The 19,094-nt window shown below is 56.0% G+C and overlaps 1 protein-coding gene across 1 annotated transcript in view; it reads right to left on the bottom strand.

The window, feature by feature from the left end:
• JPH3 (junctophilin 3) overlaps positions 1-18,372 on the bottom strand; it is a 56,761-nt gene extending 38,389 nt beyond the window's left edge. The window contains exons 1-2 of the mRNA XM_066194740.1: positions 17,662-18,372; positions 2,145-2,922 (exon numbers count right to left, since the gene is read on the bottom strand). Coding sequence (XP_066050837.1) covers positions 2,145-2,922; positions 17,662-18,043 — 1,160 coding nt within the window. The 5' untranslated portion in view covers positions 18,044-18,372. The remainder of the gene's footprint in view (positions 1-2,144; positions 2,923-17,661) is intronic.
• Positions 18,373-19,094: the final 722 nt, after the last annotated feature.

Below are 19,094 nucleotides of genomic sequence, written 5' to 3'. Positions count from 1 at the left end.
GGTTTAAGGTAAAAGAGCAGAGATTTACATGGGATATTGGGGAGGAATCCTTCCCTGGACCCACCTAATCCCATCCATCTCCAGCTCCCCACCCTCCCTCCTGCTCTCCTGGATCTCCCAGCCAGGGCAGGGCAGGGATTCACACCTGGCATTCCTGACTTGATTTGTTCCCCTTCTCTCCCATAATTAGAGGTGGAATATCACATGTCAAGAGCTCTTGAAGCATCTCTCCCAATCCCACCCTCATGGTGTCCCAGAATCATCACCACTTGGGACAGAGGGTGCCCAGGTCCTCAGACCCAGCATCTCACAGCACACTAAGAGCCCCACATTTCCAGGATTCCAGAGGCATTCCCATCCATCCCCAGATCACAGGGAAAGATCTGGCCTTCCCACTCCCCTGCAGCCTGCTTCCTACCTGGCATTCTAGTGGGATTTTAATTTTTTTTTTTTCCAGCCATCAGCTCGAAAACATCATCAAGCCCAAATGTGCTCCCAAAGCAGGCCCGGGAGGCTCATTCATATTGCAGATAAGCCCTTGGCAGACGTGCTGATAAAGATTTCAAGTGTGACTCTGCATACAAATATCCCAGACCCAACAATTAATCCGGCACAGGAGGCTCAGGAGGTACCTGGGTTTTTCCCCTAACCCCAGCCCTTTTTCCCAGCCTGCCTGCTAAATATAGCTCCTGCTCAGAAAACAGAAAGGAATGACATGCTCTAATAAACCACCCCAAAATGTGATACAAAAAGCCCTGAATTCTCCAGAGGAGCTTTTCCTCCTCGCCTCACCGCTGGTCCTGGAGCTCCCTGCAAGGCACAGAGCTCCAGGTGCCTTTTGGGAGCCAGCTACAGGGTGCTTGAGCTGGCCCTGCTTTGGGCTGGGACCTTATTTCAATTTAAATTAAACAGAGAACTTCAATGGCACGTTTCCCCCTTCCCTCCTGCCGGTTTTCAGCCGGGTCAGATCCCAGCTCTGGATCTCTGGGCAGCTCCATGAGGGCTGCACAGGGAGAAGGGGCATTGCTGGGCACCCAGATCTGTTTTCCAACAGAGCCTCAGCCAGGGCAAACCCTGGGAACCCATTCCCTTTTGGGAATGAAAATAGCTGGGAATTTATATAGCACAGGCCAGCCCTGGGATGGTTCCTCTTGGAGTCAGGCAGAGGATATGGGCAAACAGCATCCCAGGAGCTCTTCTGCTCATCCAAGAGGAGAGGCAAAAATGGGATGAATAACCCAGTACCCCCTAAGTGACAGTTCTCAGCCTGTGACAGCCACCAAGGTGCCACCAGCCCCTGCCCAGCCTGCCCTGCTCTGGTGACCCGGTGTCACCCTGGGACACCCTGCATGGCCTCTCTTGGGGAGGTTGTGCATCCCCATCCCACTGGGAATTACCAGAGGGACAACTGGCCTTGGATCCACCTTGTTCTGAACATCACCCCAAGGCTTGGGCAACCCAAGGCTGCCCTGAGCTCCACTTTGCACCAACCTGCAGATCCCCACCACGAGTTCCTTTCCTCCAGCAGCGCCCCTACCACAACGAAAACTCTTCTCCCACCACTCCTGGGCTGAGGTGACTCCTGCAGCTCCAGCTGGCTGCCAGGGCCTCAGCAGGGAGCAGCAGCGCTTCTCCAAGGGGTCAGAGGCAGAGAAATCCTGCCTGGACTCCAAGCTGCCCAGAGAGGGGCTGGTGGGATCCCCTGCCCCACCTGGGCATCAGCTCAGCCCCATCCCTGCAGCCAGTCCAGCTCTGCCCCGTCCTGGCGTTGTTTGTCCCTGCTGTCCTGACACAAGGAAGGGACACAAAACCATTTTGGGGCTCTTAACCCCCACCCCTCCTTCTCCTCCTCCTCCTCCTTCTCCATGGGCAGCAGGAGCCTCTCGGGCAGCACAAGGCGGGACTAGGGTCAGCTAATTAGGATTAGGGACAGCTGGGTTTGGATCCACCTTGTTCTGAACAGCACCCCAAGGCTTGGGCAAGCCCAAAGCTCCGCGTAGCACCAACCTCCAGATCCCCACCATGAGTTCCTTTCCTCCAGCAGCGCCCCTACCACAACAAAACCCCTTCTCCCATTTCTCCCAAGCCCCCAGGGCGGGATCCCAGCTCAGACACACCGGGACGGGCAGAAACCCTTCCCTTACCTGGACGCCGCGATCTCGGCTTTCTGCTTGGCGATGGTGGCCGCCCTCTCGGCCGCCTCCACGGCCCGATCCACCTTCTCCCGGATCTTGCTGGCGCGCAGCGGGATCAGGTTCTTCCTCTTGCCGCTGACCAGGATGTTCTGCTTGTACTTGCCCTCCTCCTTGGTGCCGTCGGGGAAGGTCATGCAGCCGTAGCCGTGGCGCTTGTTGTTGGCCCACTCGCCCTCGTACTTGAGCCCGTCCGAGCGCTGGCTCACGCCCGAGCCCGAGCGCTTGTCGTTCTTCCACTCGCCCACGTAGATCTCGGTGGTGGTGGCGTCGATGTCGTCCTCGATGACCGAGAGCTCGGCCTCGCCCTCGCCCAGGCTGATGGTGGAGTTGATGTCGCTGGCCGTGGAGCTGACCGTGCTCATGCCGGCCTCGCTCCGGAAGGAGCTCTGCTTGCTCCGCTGGCTGGCCAAGGAGCTCTTGGACTCGGACTTGCGGAGCTTGAGCCCGCTCAGCAGCGAGCGCCGGAAGATTCCCTTCTTCTTGCTCTTGAGGATCTCGGCGTCGCTGTGGGCCATGAGGACAAAGCCGCCGCGGGACACGGCCGGGCTGCCGGCCACGGCGGGCGAGGCGTCGGGGTGCAGCGCCGTGCCGTTGGTGTGCTCGCTGCGCAGGGAGTTGATGGACGTCCTCAGGGGTGACCTGATGACCGCAGCCATGCCGTAGGGAACGCTCTGCCGGACGCCGTAACCCTGGCGCATCCCTCCGACCCACTGGCCCTGGTATGTCCCTGAGGAGAGGAGACAGAAAAGCAAACGGAGGGTGGGTGATGGCATCGAACTCCTCTGGGAGCCTTGGTAAAAAGGTAGTGCTGACAGAATTAAGGATGTCTAATTAGAAGAATTAGGAATTAAGGGTGTCTGTCGCTGGAGGACACGAAGTAAAAAACACGCGCGTGCTCAGTCGCCAAAGCAAAAAAAAAAGAGACGTTTACTTCTCAACCTCGATTTATATAAATTCTAGACAATGACCAGGGGTTAGAGAATGAGGTTGCCGCCTCTCTAACCACACTGGTCAAACTAAAAATCCATCAGTTGTCTCTCCTCCAGAGAAGAATAATAAACAAAAAAACCCCCCAGCTTCTAAAATATCACTTCCGTTTATGTAACAATCTGTAAGAAACTCTACTACAAAAATGGCAAACATCAAAAAACTGAAAAAAATCAAAGTAACAGATGTCTAATTAGAAGAATTAAGAATTAAGGGTGTCTAATTCTTTGGGTTCAAAAGACGCCTTGGGAAGGTGAGGAACCCACCAGCCCCATCAAAGATCCCACGTGGATGACCCTGCGAGCGTACCTTGAACGGCTCTGTCAATTCCTTCTGGAATTGGCCAAGCACCCACTGGCATACCAAGCGGACAGGTGGAAAATGGCTTTTCTGGGCTTGTACCGGACGAACAAACGGTGTCTAAACCTGATGGATTAGCTAAAGCCACCCAGACATTTGTTTGAGGTTGTCTAATTCGCAAATTTGCGCTACTAAAAGCAAGCAAGTTACTAAAAGCAAGCAAGCAAAAAAGCATAAGCACAACATTCGACTGAACCCCGGATTTCCCTTAAACTATCCTCAATAAACAGTTAACAAAAGAATTCTACGCTACTGATCCCTAAACATTGGTCTTTGGTTGATTGGTTGGTTGATTCCACAGCCTTTCACAGCTGTGGAATCCCAGTCCCATCTCCAGGGCGAGGATTGCAACATCAGGTTGTGGAGGGAAAATCGGTTGGATTGCAGGCTTGCACTCCAGCTGCAGCACGGGAGTGTCAGAAACCAGCCAAGGCATCAAGGGACTGCCCCTTGGATCAACCCCTGATGTGAAAGGGAAGGGAGCAGGGGCGTGGAATGGGGGAATGGTTATCCAGGAGCACGCTCCGATCCCATCCACGCTGCTGGCAGCGATGGCATCTCGCAGTGGATGGATAATGTATAACAATACATTTATTTATACACACAGTGCCTTCATCCGGTGCGCTGGGGAAGGAAGCAGCTCCATGGAAATAAAGTCCTCGCGGGGAGAGATCCATTTGGATATTCCCCTTGGAATTGTGCCCCCGTTGGAGCTCCTACATTTGCGTGGGCACTTCCTGGAGTTTCTTAAGTGGTTGTTGGTGGCACGGAGCAGGCACAGGGCTGGGAATGGGGGGACAAGGAATACACCCAGCCTGGGGGGCACAGCTGGACCTCAGCACCCTCCCTGTGCACCGAAATGCGGGGTGGGTGGTAATCTGCTCGGGGTTCCTAATCCCATCCCATGCCCTCCTGGAGCTCGGAGGCTGGCACAATTCCAGGCCTTATCCCAGCCGGTTGAACTGCAGGGCTTGTTTTTATTCTTAGGTCGGCTTAATCTTCTCCCGACCAGCTCGAGATGCAGTGATCCACTGCTCTCCTAAGCCCTCCTGGGGCAGACTGAGGAGCCTGAGGATGGCTCCTCATCAGGCCCTGGAGCTGCTGGAATGCTGGGAGAGATCCCAGCCCTGGGATGTGAAGAGCTGGGATGGGCACAGGCAGCACCTGGCAGCAGTGGGACCTCCCTTTGTGCCAGCCCCGCTCCCGCACGCCCAGGGAGTCTTAAAATGGACCTGCTGAAATAGTGAACCCTGCATGAATCGGGCCAGGCCTATCCCAGGACTCCCCAAGGAATTCCCCTGCCCGGTCCCGGGGCTCAGCAGTGCCTCTGGAGAAGGGATTTGGGCTGGAGCAGCTCATGCTGAGCACAGGAACTGCTTCCTGGGAGTGTGAAACCAGCACCTGGCCACATTTTGGGGTGGATTTTGGAGTGCTTCAGTTGTCTTTTAGCTGCCAGTGCTTTGCACAAATCCCCCAGGATTTGGGCATCCTTCCCTGTGCTCCAATGGCATTACATTATTGGGGTGGCAGCTTGTGCACCCCAAAAACACCCGCAGGCCCAAGCCGGGAACCCCACAGAGCCTGCCCTGGAGAAGGGACCTGGAGAGGCAGGGGCAGGCAGGATTTACTGAGGGTTTATAGGATTAGCACCGGGATTAGGGCAGGCAGCGGCAGGGCAGGGCGAGGAGGTGGTGACAGGGAGAAGGATGGGGGTCAACCTGCAAGGTGCAGCTCGGGGGACACAGCAGACATGTCCTGAGGAGAGGGTTTGAGCTCCCTTGTCCCCTGTGGTGTCCCCAAAACCGGGGAACAACCAGTGCTGTGCACCCACAGCTGTCCCCATGCCTGGGGTGCTGGCTGTGGCAGGGGACAGCCTGCCAAGGTGTCTCTGCATTCCCTGGGGACCTGGCAGCACCTCTCTTCCCTTTCTGCCTCCATCCCAGAGTATCTCAGCAGGACAACGGAGCAGCTGGGGGAGAGATTCCTCCCACCCAGCACCCCAAATTCCCCCGCCAGGCAGCCCTCAGGGTGGCTCGGGATGTCCTCACACCGTGTTCCTGCTTCCCTAGAGAGGGATTCAGGGAAAGATGCCAGTGGGGACAAGGGCACAGGGAGAACAGGTCCTGCAGGAGATCCACCAGATCCCAACCCTGCCCAAGTCCCCGTCTCCCTTCTTCCCTTGGCTGAATCCCTCGACTGGAGCCCCGACCCCGCAAAGGTCTCTCAGCCTCATCTCCTGTCAAATGTGCAGCTGAGAAAACTCCCTGGGTAAAGCTGGAGCAGCGTGAGGGATCAGAGCCCCGCGCTGAGGACCTGAGGGACCGGCAGGGAGCGGAACAAAGCGCCGCGGGCTGGAGCGTGCCAGCGAATTGGTCACATTGCCAGCGTGTCCCCAGCCAGGCTGAGGTGCCCAGGATGCTGCCATCCCTGCCTGGCCTTCCAGCCTGCTCCTGGAATGGCACAGCTGCCAGGAGCGGCCTCGGCATCTCCTGGGCAAGGTGGATTTTCCAGCCACTCCACTCCATCCCGCTTGTCCCCTCCCAACCCCCAGCTCTGCTTTCATGGCAGGAGGCAGCAGCAGGGATTATCCCCAGGGATTGCCTCAGAGGCCGCGCTGGTGTCCCCGACGGCCACCAAGACATCGTGGCCACCAGCAGATCAAAGAGCTTCCCGTCAGGGAGCTCCGTCCTCCCTCAGCCAGCAGCGCTCCTTCCTTCCCCTGACTTCACCATGCTCTAAACCCCTCGATATCCCGGGATTTGGCCATGGATAGCAGGAGGCTCCGGAGCCATCTGATCCGCATTGCAAAGCGCCGCCACCTCCTCCCCGAGCCCGGCTCGGCTTAACCTCTGCCCCAACATTTGCAGATATGTGCACAAAGCTTGATCTCACAAGGAGCCCGGAGACTCCTTCTCCCTGCAGAGGAAACAGGGTTTCAGAGGATTTCACGATATTTCACGGGCCAGCCATGGACCAGCTGCAGGATGGGGCTGGGAGGGGTGGAATGAGCACTTCTGGTGGGACAGGATGATCTGCTGAGGTGCTGAGTGGAGAATTCTGAGGATTTTGGTTCTGAGCATCTCACAGGGTCAGGATGCAGGAGGGGAACGTGCCTCCCTTGGGATGGGAAGCAGGGAGCAATCCAAGGCCGTCCTGGCCATGAACCCATGATATTGCCCAAGCCAGAGAAGAGCCAAAGCCACCGTGATGGAGGAGAATCCCTGGGGAGGAAAATGTCCCAACCTCTTCCCTCAGCCATGTAGGACACTCCTGTGGATGCCTCCAAGATGCCACTGATCCCTCTCCCACTCCTGGGTGGCCCTTCTGCACGGGGTAAAAAGGACAAGGAGAGAGAAGAAAGTCTTGGACGTGGAAAGTCAAGACAAAGGTGATGCCACCAAGGGTGAGGAAGTGGCCACGTCCATGCCAAGCAGAGCCAAGGAGAGGCCACAACCTGAGGCTAGGAGAAAACAACTGGAGCCATCCCAAAAGAAGGACTGGAGAGAATATTCCTATTTCAGGAATTCCTATTGAAGTGTAAGAAAGGAAGTGGGCTCATGGGAAAGACAGGGATTGATGGAAACAGAGAGAGAAGAAAAGGGTCAGTGGTGTTGGGCACATTCACTGGTGTTCCTGATCCTGAATTTGGGGTGGGGTTTTTTTTGTGTCACTCCCCTTGGAGCAGGGCTGGCTTGTTTCCAGAGCTCCTGCAGGAATTGCCATTGCCTTGAGGAGCATGCAGAGCCCCATCCTCGGCTGGAGGCAACGGGGCTGAGAGCAGAGAGAGGGAAGTCCCTGCTCTGGGGAGCATCATTCCTGATTCTCCAGCAGTGACAGGGAGCAGCGCTTCCTCAGCATTTGGCTAAAATCCATCCTGGGAAAAGAGCTGAGAGTCTGCAGGGCAGCTCCTGGTGGCCCCATAACGCCAAAAGCCCCCAAATCAGGGCTGGCCCGGGCTTGAACCTTGCAGGACCCTGCACCTCCACACTCCCTGCAGGAAACAGGGATAAGACAGCAGCATTCCAGCAGTTCAGCTGGCTCTGGGAACCCTCATGAAGCTCCTGTTTGCAAAGCTCTCCATGAGGATTGGAGGGATTGCAGGAAGAGCGGCATCTTTCTGTGCATTTCCGTCCTTTCACCAAAGAGATTTTGGGGATTTTGCTGTGGAGGGGAGGAAGGATCTCCAGCTCATCCCTCTGGGATCCAGGCACTGTGGGGATCCAGGACTGCTCCCTCTCAACTGACAAGGTCTTCTCCATGGTTTAGAAGGGGCAATCAAGTCATGGCTTGCTGTCCCAAACTAAGGAATTTCCTGGAGCTGGAGTCCTGTCCTGCTCATGGAGAGAAGGTGAAAGCCCACAGTGAAGCCCAGGGAAAATCTGGCTTTATAACCAATAAACATCCCAAGCAGCTCCCTCAGGACCAGCTGGAGTTTGAACACCACAGGAGGGAGCCCAAAGGGAGGAGGTTGGTCAGGTACCTGGGGCTTCCTCTGGCTTAAGGTGGGATCATGCTCATGGATATAAACGTGGTCCATGACGTTGGAAGGAGATAAAAAGAAGGATGTTTTGGGGTTGGAATGACTGTGTTTTCTTTCCCCCCTCTGCCCATACCCAAGATTTGGCATTTTGTAGTTGCTGAGCCCTCTGGCCCCACTCCAGGAACACCATTAAGGAGAAGCTTTACAGCTGCTCCCAGGCTTTTCCCAAACCCACACGGCCAGTTCCGTGTCCTGCAGGATGAATCCTTTGGCAACCACACGGATAAAGCCCATGGGAGGTTTGCACAGACCTGCCCTCTTCCAGCTCCTCCTATGGAGACATCCAAGCAGGAATTTGGGATGCTGTGAAGCACTTTGAGGGCACCGGACACATGTGTGCCGTTATCATAACCCGACCTCAGAAAAAGACAAATGTTTGGAAAAAATTCCTTCTCCATCCCTATCACCGAGCTAAAAACTCAACCACACCCACCAGGCTGGATCAATATTCCCGGGTTAGATAAGATAATCACCAACAGGGACGCAGCTTCCCAGGTTTGCCTGGAAAATGGGAGCAGCAGGCTCCAAGGGGCAGGAGCTCTGTCCCATCCTTGAGGCACAGCCAGACCCTGGCCCAGTGGCTGCGCTGGGCACCAGCAGCATTCCCAAGCTCCCAGCTCTCCTTCCCCACTCAGCAGAATCCCAGGAAGGAGGGGGAAGTGGTCCGAAGTGCCCCCTCCACTTTTCCAAGCCAAAGTAATTAGGTTTTACAAACTGCTGATTTATCTGGCGAAGGATCCTTCCTGGTGTGCTCAGCCCCCCTCTTATCTCTGGCCTCTGCAGCATATTAATTAAAGATGTCCAATGGCAATAATTAGGCCGGGCTCTTGAATTCCGACCGGAGGAGGGAGTTTTACAGATATCCTCTTCCAGCTGCTCGATATCACAGACTCCAGGAGGATTCACACACTAATCGTCTCAGGAACGCCCATGCCAAAGGGAAGAAGTCTGGGAGAAAAGAGAGGGCTGGAGGGTGCTCATCCAGCCTCAGAGATTGGGGCAGGGGGTGTGACAGTGGGGATGTCCTTCCTGGCTGAATCACCGGGAAAAATGTGACCCCAAATGTTCTGCCTGACTCCGTGGGGCCTCCTGAGCACAGGATCACAGAATCCCAGAGTGGTTTGGGTGGGAAGGGACCTTAAAGTCCATGTTGTTCCCACTGCCAGCCATGGGCAGGGACACCTTCCACTATTCCAGAGTGCTCCAAATCCCATCCAACCTGGCCTTGGACACTGCCAGGGATCCAGGAGCAGCCACAGCAAATCTGGGCACCTGTGCCAGGGCCTCAGCACCCTCACAGCCAGGAATTCCTTCCCAATATCCCACCCATCCCTGCCCTCTGGCAGTGGGAAGCCATTCCCTGTGTCCTGTCCCTCCATCCCTCATCCCCAGTCCCTCTCCAGCTCTCCTGGAGCCCCTTTAGGCCCTGAAAGGGGCTCGGAGGTTGCCCTGGATCCTTCTCTTCTCCTGTGAACACCCCCAGCTCTCCCAGCCTGGCTCCAGAGCAGAGGGGCTCCAGCCCTGGGAGCAGCTCCGTGGCCTCCTCTGGAATTGCTCCGGCAGCTCCACATCCTGCTCCCATTGGGAAGCCCCAGAGCTGGAAGAGCACTGCAGGTGGGGTTTCAGAGGGGGAGAATCCCCTCCCTCAACCCCCTGGTCACTGCATGGACGCGGGGACACATTTTCTGCCAGGACAGCCCTCCTGCACCGTCCCTCCTGGCAGCTGGGTGACTTCCCTGTGCCCAGCTGCTGCTGCCACCCCACAAACCCTAAATCCCACCCGGGCATGGCCTGGCTGGCTGGGAGATGCCACCTGCACTGCCCACCCCGGAATGTGGGAATCAGCGGCGCAGCCTGCGCCCAACACCACACGGACACGGAACCCACAGCAAATGATCCGCCCCTCCAGCCCTGCCAAGGCTTTCCATCCCCAAGCCACGCTGAAAACACAGTCAGATGCCTCGGCTGTGGCTGCTAATTTGCCAAAAATATGCTCTGGTAACTGCTTACACAGGGGGAAGGAATAAAGTATGGATTTTTTGAGTATGCAAATCTAATCTGCAGGCACGGACACGTGATGGGTGTTAGTCATAGTGCTAATGCTGGGTGCATCCAGACATGGTGGGCACAGCCAGGGCTGGGCAGCCGGGGAGGCACTGAGGGGAAGGGGGAGAGCATGAGGAGGGTGAGAGCTGTCAGGGGCTGCCGCGGACAGAATTAAATCTGGTTTGGGGGCGGGGGGAGGGTGTCAATAAATAATAAAGAATTACAGCTCGTGTCGGCACGGTCAGCTTGTACTTCTAAAAAGCAGGGAGCCTCCATCTAAAGGAGACAAGCAGGGGAGGTGCTGGGTTGGGATGAGGTCTGGAAGGGGTAGGGATGGGAGCAGGGGTGGGTTTGGAACTGCCAGAACCTCTGCAGGAGCAGGCTGCAGGGAGGAGATGGATTTCTACAGCCTCACGCCTCAGCCAGGGAATCTGCCTCCTCCTCCTCCTCTTCCTCCTCCTCCTCCTCCTCCTCTGGATGCAAATAACAACAAAAGTATTTCTGGCTGAAATGCCACGGAGCAGGGATTGCTGAGCCATTCTCCTTGGGGAAAAATCACAGGTGGCAGGAATGTTCCTCTATGAGCCCCATCCCAGACATGGGGACACATTTATGTCCTCATTGCCTGTCCCAAGGATACTCTGCAAGCTGCAGGGTGAAGGCTCCTCCCTCACTGAGAAACATTAAATACATATATATTGCATGGGAATTAATGTTTTCCAAGGCATTTCAGCTGTTTGCTTCAAGGGGAAAATCTGTTCTTCAGGAAAAACTAAGCCTGTCCTGAGCATCCCCTCCCTCTTCTCATTCCTTCTGCATCTCCTCCTTCCCCAAACCTGTTGGGAAGTGCCTTTTCCAGGCAGAATTCAAGGAAAAGTTTTAAAAAAGCACAATAAAGACAATCAAATCTTGGCTTCACTGACTCTGATGGTGCCTCTCAGGCCAGTTGTGATTCCTCTCAAAGCTCCAGGTCCTGCAGTCAAGGGAAACACAACTTTTAAAAGGAAAGAGCCAAAGGAAAGAAGACATTTCTTGTTGTCTGTCCTGGGAGTGGGAAGGGCTGGGTTCGTCAGGCACAGAGAAAGTCAAGGAATCATCATCACCCCCTGGTGAAATGGGGCCACAGTTTTCCCAGGGCAGCTGAATCCCTGTGGATTCGGCCTCCGGCTGGGGTCAAAAGCAGGATGAGGTTTTATCCCCAGGGATGCAAACCACTTTAGGATATTGCTCAGCACCTTTATTAAGGCCAACGTGCTCCTCTCACAAAGCAGAGCGGAATTGGGCTAATGCCGATTCCCTTAATCCCCTCCACGCGCTAATCCTGCCACAAACTCCGGGATCTCTCCCATTCCTCAGCAGAGATCCAGGAGCAGGGGCTGACTCCCAGCCTCTCCCAAACCGTGTGGGGTTTTGGGGGCCGCATCCCCCTCCCCGAGGCGTGGGAGGTGCTCACATGGGTGGGATGAGGCTGAGCTCCCCATGGATCAGGGGTAGGAGGCTGCAGCAGGATGGGAGGAGGCAAGAGCAGGGCTTGTTTATTCCCTGTGAAATAAATCACGGAATCACAGAGTTGGAAGGGACCTTAAAGCTCATCTCATTCCATCCCTGCCATGGGCAGGGACACCTTCCACCATCCCAGATTGCTCCAGCTCCCTTCAGCCTGGCCTTGGCCACTTCCAGACTTTTTTCATTCCAGGGAAACACCTTGCAGACCCCGAGTGACACCCTGAGCTGGAAATAATACCTTTGTAGTGATCATCTTCTTGTGGAAATCAGCAAAACGAGGGGCCTTGCTCTGGCTGTTCACTCATTCATGAAAATTCATGATGCTCTGCTGTGTGCTGAGAGTGAGTGGAACCTCTTCAGGGAATAATGTTGGGAAAGCAGTGGCTGTTCTTAGGGAATGCTCATGCATCCATTGCAATTTTTTAAGGATTTTTTGATGCAAAGGCCAGAGTCTGTCTTAGAAGAGCCAATATCATGCCCCAAAATATAAACATCTGCCTTTCAAGTTCTGTTTTTCGCAAGCTCCCCACTGCTTTTGTTAAAAACACTTTAATTGTTAGCTAAATAGCTGAATCCTGGAACAAATGACCATCAAGACTCTCCTGTAACTACTGCAAACTCCTGCAAAAAAAAAAATAAATCCTTTCTTGCTCAGCAGTTCAACCAATGCCAAAACCAGACCCAAAGAGACAAAAACCCTCACAAGGCAGATGCCAAAGCCCAGTGTTCTCCCCTAAAAGACCATCCCCAAGCTCACCCTGCCCAGCTCCTCCATCTCCAAGTCCTGCCTACATTAATACAGCTCATTCATCTACGTCAGCGTTACCTGACTCAAAGCATTCAAAATTCATCAGGTTCATTTTAAAATCGAGGCATTTTTAAACAGAAGGCATTTTTAGCTCTTGTCTGCTGCTTTCCCAAGCCTGGAAGAATGACTTTTCTGCAATAGCCTGGGTGGAAACCTTGCTTTCCAAACCGAAGCTGAAAAATCTTGCAAAATCACATGATTCCACAAGCTGGAGCTTCTAAAGGAGAAAAAAAAAAAAAAAAACCCCAAAAAAACACAACAAAAAAACCGTTCGGCTCCAGGAGCAGATGTCACCCAACCACGAGGAGCCCCATGGGATATCAAATCACATGCAAATGTCCTGAGATTTGCATTCAAAGCCATGAGAAAGCCACCCCAGTGAAATGACATTAACGCTGTGCTTCAGGGCTGAAGTCACCCTCTGCGGTGGGTCAGGGAGAGGGGCTTGATGGGCTCCCCAAGGCTGGGGTCCTGCACAATTCCCTGGAGAATCACAGCCTGGACAAAAGGCCTGGGAACACGGAGTGAGGGGCTGAGGCCTGTCTGCCAATTTCTGTCTCATGTTCTTTTCTCCGAGGTCAAAAATCCTTCTTCCTCTGTCCTGAGCTGTACCTGAAACTAAGCAGCATGTTCCAGTGAGAGAAGTAATTACCATGAGTTCATAGCATCCATTTTTAATGAGGCTGGTCAGAACCTTCATTTAGTATTTTGATTCATTTTTCTGCGCTCGGCAGCTCCTGACGTCTCTGGGCTTTGCTCTCCTGGAACCACTGCAAGCAGCTTCCAGACCCAATCCAGACAGTGAGATGCTCCATCACCTAAATCTTGCCTTTTTTGAAATGAATTCTGAGGTCCCGAGGGATTGTTAGGAGCGGCTCTGGCTGTGTCTGGGTGCTGCAGGAACGGGAGGAGCGAGGATCAGGGCGCTCTTGTATTTGCTTGTTTCCGCCCACTGTTTAAAGTGCATCAACAATTCCTTCCCGGCAGCAAAACAAGGGAAGAGCTGGTACTTTTAAGGTAATTCTGACATCCGTGCTATGAATAGATCCTGATGGAAATTTGCCCTGGCTCGTTCGGTTCCCTGTGCAGGAGCTCGGGGGAAGGCCGGGGTGGGGACAGGCCCCGGGCCGCTGCCATGGTGGCACCTGGGGATGACTCGGGTTGGAAGGAACCTTAAAGATGTCTCGTTCCAACCCTCCTGGCTGCTGGTGGTTCATCCCAAACCAGGGCTCCGCTCAGGCGAGGGGATGCAGCCCCATCCCCAGCCACGCAGCATTCCCGCTCCATGCCCCCGGAGCAGCCCTTTCTGCTGGATTTTGGGAAACATTCCACGCTTCTTCCCCTCCTCAACCACTCCCAAGCCATTTGGTCGGTAGCTCCTGGCGCACCTGCTAAGAGAGGTGTCACCAGTGCCACTGCAGGGGTGGGAAAGTGGGACATGGAGCAGGACAGGCTGGCACAGCCCCACCCCGGCAGCTCCCAGCGCTCTGCTTCCCTCTCCCCATGGCAGGAATATCTCCCAGCCCGGGCCAAGAAAACCCACTTGCCTACTCAGCCAGTGCTAACAATGCAAACACTAATTATATTTCCCTCACCTATCAAAGGATGATTCATTTTAGGTGAGTGGGCACGGAGATTACACAAGATGAACACCACCATGCCACCGCCCGGCCCTTTCGGGGTAGCCCTCCCCGAGAAACGAGGATTTAGGGACATTCATGGGACGTTCAGGATGGGGAGAGGATGAGCCTGGCTCACAGCAGACACCTCCAGCCTGTCCCATTCCCCCAGGGATGCTGGGCAGTGGGCTGGGCCCATCCCAGGGCCCCTGTCCGCTTTAGGATCCCAGTTGTTCAGCTGGGAAGAGGTGGGAGGAGGAGGAAAACAGCATTGCTAGGGATGGAAAGGGCCAAAACAGATCTGGGGCTTCCTTCAGCCACCCCATCTCCTCCACCCCCACAGCCATGGTTTCAGCATCCCAACCCAAACCCAGCACAGAGGATTCCCATGGGAAGGCTGGAGCTCCAACTCCAGCTGTCCCTGGGGTCAAATCACTGAGCATCCCCAAAGCATCCGAGGCAGGAAGCAGCTGTGATGTCTCCTGATCTCCAGACTTGATCAGAAGAAGGTCTCCAGCCCTGTGTCCCAGGTCCCCCCAGCTCCAGTGCCAGCAGCCTCACATCGGTGCAGATCCGGGGGGATGCAGCCCCTTTCTCCTGGAGCAGGGGAGCAATTCCTGCTCCCACTCCGGAGCCGGGGGGAATCACACAAGTGCTTCAACTCCCAAGCAATCCTTGGGAGCCTGGTTTATGTAATATCAGGGCGCTCTGGAGGTGGGGCAGGGTTTTTTGGTTGTTTGGCAGGAAGATGAGGATGTATCAGCAGCGCTGGGGATGTCTGAGGGGGCGAGGCCACGGGGACAACAGGACAGCGCAGAGGCCGCGTGGCAGCCGCGCCAGGGACGCTCGGCGACGCGTGGGCTCCTGGGAGAGCGGCACGGCTCCCTCGGCTGATCTGGGCTCTGCCTTGATGGACACGGATCTCCCGGGGCTGGGGGAGCAGGATTTGCTCTCCCAGGGGGGTCAGGGAGCGCGTGGGAAGCTGGTCGGCGTGGGGGGACAGGCGTGGGGCGCGCGGCGTGTGCGGCGTGGGAGGTGCGAGCTCGGCAAGCCGCGCGTGGGGGGCAGCGCTGCCTGCGCCGGGAGCCCCCCCAGGCCACCCTGTGCCACCCAAGAGCCACACCAACATCGCTGCCAGCGCCGCGCTGGGGCACTGAGAGGTGCGCCCTTCCCCGCTGTGGTGCCAGGGAACGGGAAAACCGGAGAGAATCCGGGCATTCTGGGGCTCCCCCAGCCTCGCTGCGCGTTTAGGGCCCCATCCCCGAGCCCGGGGCTGGGGAGCTAAAAAAAAAAAAGAAAATGATGTGCAAGGGATGAATATTTATCTGTGGGTGGCAAGTGACAGATGCTGGGGCGAGGATTCTTGGATACTTCAGTTTGCTGGAGGTAATAACTGGAATAGATTAATGAGAAACATCCTTCCCCTCTACAGTTGCCTCCCCGGTGCCACCGCTCCCGCACGCAGCGGCCTCTGGGTCCCAAACACACAAAGTTCAGCGAGGCTTGGTGTGCAAAAGGCTGGAGGTGCCCAGCTTTGGTGGCTTCCACCCAGAATGGAGCCTGACAGCTGGGGAAGGGACGTGGCCTCCGCCTGCTGGGAGCTGAGTTGGTGGAAGTGGCCTTGGAGGTGGTTCTGGCCCAGCTGAGGTGGGGGAAGCTGGTGTGGAGGAGCAGCCACAGTTCCCAGCACTCTGCATTTCCCCGGCACGGCATTCCTTCCTCCTGGGAAGGTTGGCAGAGCCCCGGAGGGACCATTTTGCCAAAGACCCTGCCCTTTCCCAGCACTGCTCCTCTTCCCTCCTCCCAAAATCGCAAACACGCGACATCGCTTTCGGGTCCCCGAGCACCAGGGGAGCCGGGCTGGCCTGACAAGATGGAAGGAAAAGCTCTCCGCTTCTGGTAGCTTCTCAGAAAACGCTGAAACTGCTGCTAAGCCACCCCAGCGTGGGGATGCTGCCCAGGTTTCCCTAAAAAACGCTGCGCTGCAGAGGATGGGGAGTGTGCCGGGGCGGGGGCACGTGCGTGGCCGGGGACAGGGCCAGCCCTGCAACACCCAGCCCTCAGAGACCTGTAGTTAGTCCAGACTTGTGTCTGTCCTCCCTCAAACCTCCCAGGCAGGGGCTGGGTGCCAGGAGGAGCCAGCACCCACGTTGGGAGCAAGCAGAAACCCCCCCCCACAGCCCCTCCTGACCACCTTGGACGTGGGAGACGGCGATGATTTCCCTGCCCAAGCTTTATTCTCGGCTGAAGGACTGCTGGGATTTATCCATGGCTTCCAAACACACACCCAGCACACCCCAGCTGAGCCCCCAGCATCCTTTCAGACAGCTGAAACAAAAGGTTGCAGCTCTCCTTTTTTTTCCTCTGGGAGAAAAACCACCGGCACGAAATTATCATTAAAAAAATCTCGAGGTGGTTCCACCTCTCCCTGCCAGAGCACCAAAAAAAAAAAAAAAGAAGCAGCTGCAGGTGAGGTTTAACCTCCCCTCCCTGTGTGACCACAAAGGAGCAAACTGGGTTTTCCACAGCAAGGTCTTGCAGCACCTTTTGGGGAAGGCTGCGATGGAGCTCCCCGACGCTGCAATCTCCTCACCGGGGCCCTATGGAAAACCGTAACGTCCTAAAAATAACCCGGGAGGCTGCTCGAGGAGGCCACGATTCCCAGGAAAACAAGGGGCCAGCGGAGCCCAGTGCCCCTGGCTGCCGGCAGGTAGGCCTGCCTCGGATTATGGTGGCAATTCCGACTGTGGAAGTAGCCACAGCCCAGGAGAGAGGGTGATACAGCCACTTACAGCACGGCACCAGCTGTTTCTCCCAGTTCAGCCCTAAAGCTCGTTAGCCCAGCAATTTTTTTTTTTTGGGGGGGGTGGGTTTGATCGCTCCAATTGGGTTTTCTTGTTTTCCCTCTAATCCCAGTTTCCCCTCAGCATCTCGTTAAGCCGTGTTGACGGCAGAGAAGAGCTCTGGTGATCCCTCTGAGCCCCTACGCTAAGCATTAAGCCGTAAACTAGGAATGTAAGACTCTTGTCTGAATTAAAGTCTTTTCCCTGGCATCGCTGAGCGTGGGGCTGCCTTTGGAGGGGCTGGAGGAGGTGCAGAGCCCCCTGCCCCTGGCTGGGAGCTGCCCCATCCTCCCCAGATCCCGCCCCACACACACACTCGACTCCATCCTGCCCCGCGTTGTTCCCATGCAAATCCTACAGGTTCCAGTGGTGCAGTCAGAACTGCCAATCCCATGTGCAACTTGGGTTGTGTCCCCAAGGCCTGGCCCACCCCACGCTCCGAGCCCTCTGGGCCAGAGCTGGGCGTCCCCCCAGCCAGCACAGCCCCTTCCACATGCCAAAAACCTGCTGGAGGAGAGGAAGGAGGGAGGACCCAGCGCCCAGAGACCCCATGGAACATATGGGGCTACCTGTGGCAAAGAGCTGGGCTGGTGCCACGCTGGGCTGGTCCCTTCCCTCCTGCAGGGTGGGAGCATCCCTCGATCCAAGGCTGCAGGTTGCAAACTCCCAGACTCCAACCCAAACCCCGTTGGGAGGTCCTCCCCACCACCCTCCAGCCCACCGGCCCCAGCCAGGAAGGGATCAATGCATCACCTACCTCCATCCGAGTAGGTCTCTGTCCCGTAGCCATCCTGTAATCCATTGCTCCAGGTGCCTTCGTACTTGGCCCCGTTTCCAGTGCATTCCCGGACCCCGTACCGTCCCTTAAATCCATGGGTCCACTCTCCTTTGTACACCCACTTCCCTTTGCTCTCCATGCCAATGCCATGGCGCTTGCCCTGCGCCCAGGTGCCCTGGTAAGTGTTGCCACTGGGCCAAGTGTAGACCCCCAGCACCTCAAAGCCGTGACTCCAGGAGCCCGAATATTCACCTTGACCCTTCGGGCCGGTACAGATTCCATGGCCATGAGCCTTTCCGTCCTCCCAGCCTCCACAGTACGACCCTCCATCGTCAAAATTAAACCTTCCCCCACTGGACATGCATGTAATTCGGTTTGCAAATCTCCCAAAAGGTGAAAAAAAAAAAAAAAAAGAAAAAGAAAAGAATAGGAAGAAATGCAGGAAATAAAATGCAAAGGATGACTTGGGGAAAAAGAAATAAATAAAAATAAAAATAATTAAATCAAATCGAACTCAATCGAAATCATGCGCCAGATCCAGGGAGCTGCTTAAGCCAGTTTCTTGTGATTATTCATTCTCTGGGAGTATGTTGAGGATCAGTTCTCTCTTCCCCTGCTGTGGAAACAGGATCATTAAAAAAAAAAAAAAAATAGCAGCAAGAACAGCAGCAGCTATTGGGTTTTGGTGCAAACGACTCCACCTAAAAACCATCCAAGGCAGGGAACGGGGGTGGGGGAAAAGGAGGAAAGAAAAAAAAAAAAAAAAAAAAAAAAAAAAAAAAAAAAAAAGAGGCCAAATGCCAAGAGAAGGGAAGAGGAAAAAAAAAAAAAAAAAAAAAAAAAAAAAAAAAAAAAAAAAGCGAGCGCTGGGCAGCCCCGGGGGGAGGAGGATGCTCAGAGCCCCCGCGGAGCCCCCCGCCGCCGGCCGGGCTGGCTGGGGCGCAGGGCCGGGGGCAGCGGCGGGCGCGGCGGCATCGCGGGGCTCGGCAGCAGCAGCGGCAGCAGCAGCAATGCGGTGCCTCCTCCGCCGCCCTCCCGCACGGCTCCCGGCCGCTCCCGCACCGCGCACGCCCCGCGCCCCGCGCCCCCTCCTCCCGCCGCCTCCCCCGCGCCGCTCCCCGCCGCAAACCTCAGTGCCGGGGGAACGCGCTGGCCGCGCCCGGCCCAGCCCGCATCCCGGCCGGAGGATGCTCACGGCGAGCCCCGGCTGCCGGCCCCGGGGGCTGCGGGGCTGCTCGGGGCGGGAGGCCTGGGCGAACCCCGCCGCTTCCCCCCCCACCCTCCCCTTCCTGGCCGGGCTCCCTGCGGGGATAAATCCCGCTTGTTAATGAGCAGGATCCTGGGCTTTCTGCTCTGCCTCAGCTCCCGGCGCCGGGCTCAGGGTGGATTTAAAGAGACAGGAACTGCGTCGC

Source organism: Chamaea fasciata, unplaced genomic scaffold, assembly GCF_029207755.1.
Source record: "Chamaea fasciata isolate MVZ Bird 193981 ecotype frontalis unplaced genomic scaffold, bChaFas1.0.hap1 SCAF_12, whole genome shotgun sequence".
Classification (NCBI taxonomy): domain Eukaryota; kingdom Metazoa; phylum Chordata; class Aves; order Passeriformes; family Sylviidae; genus Chamaea; species Chamaea fasciata.
This window is presented reverse-complemented; position numbering and strand designations above follow the sequence as displayed.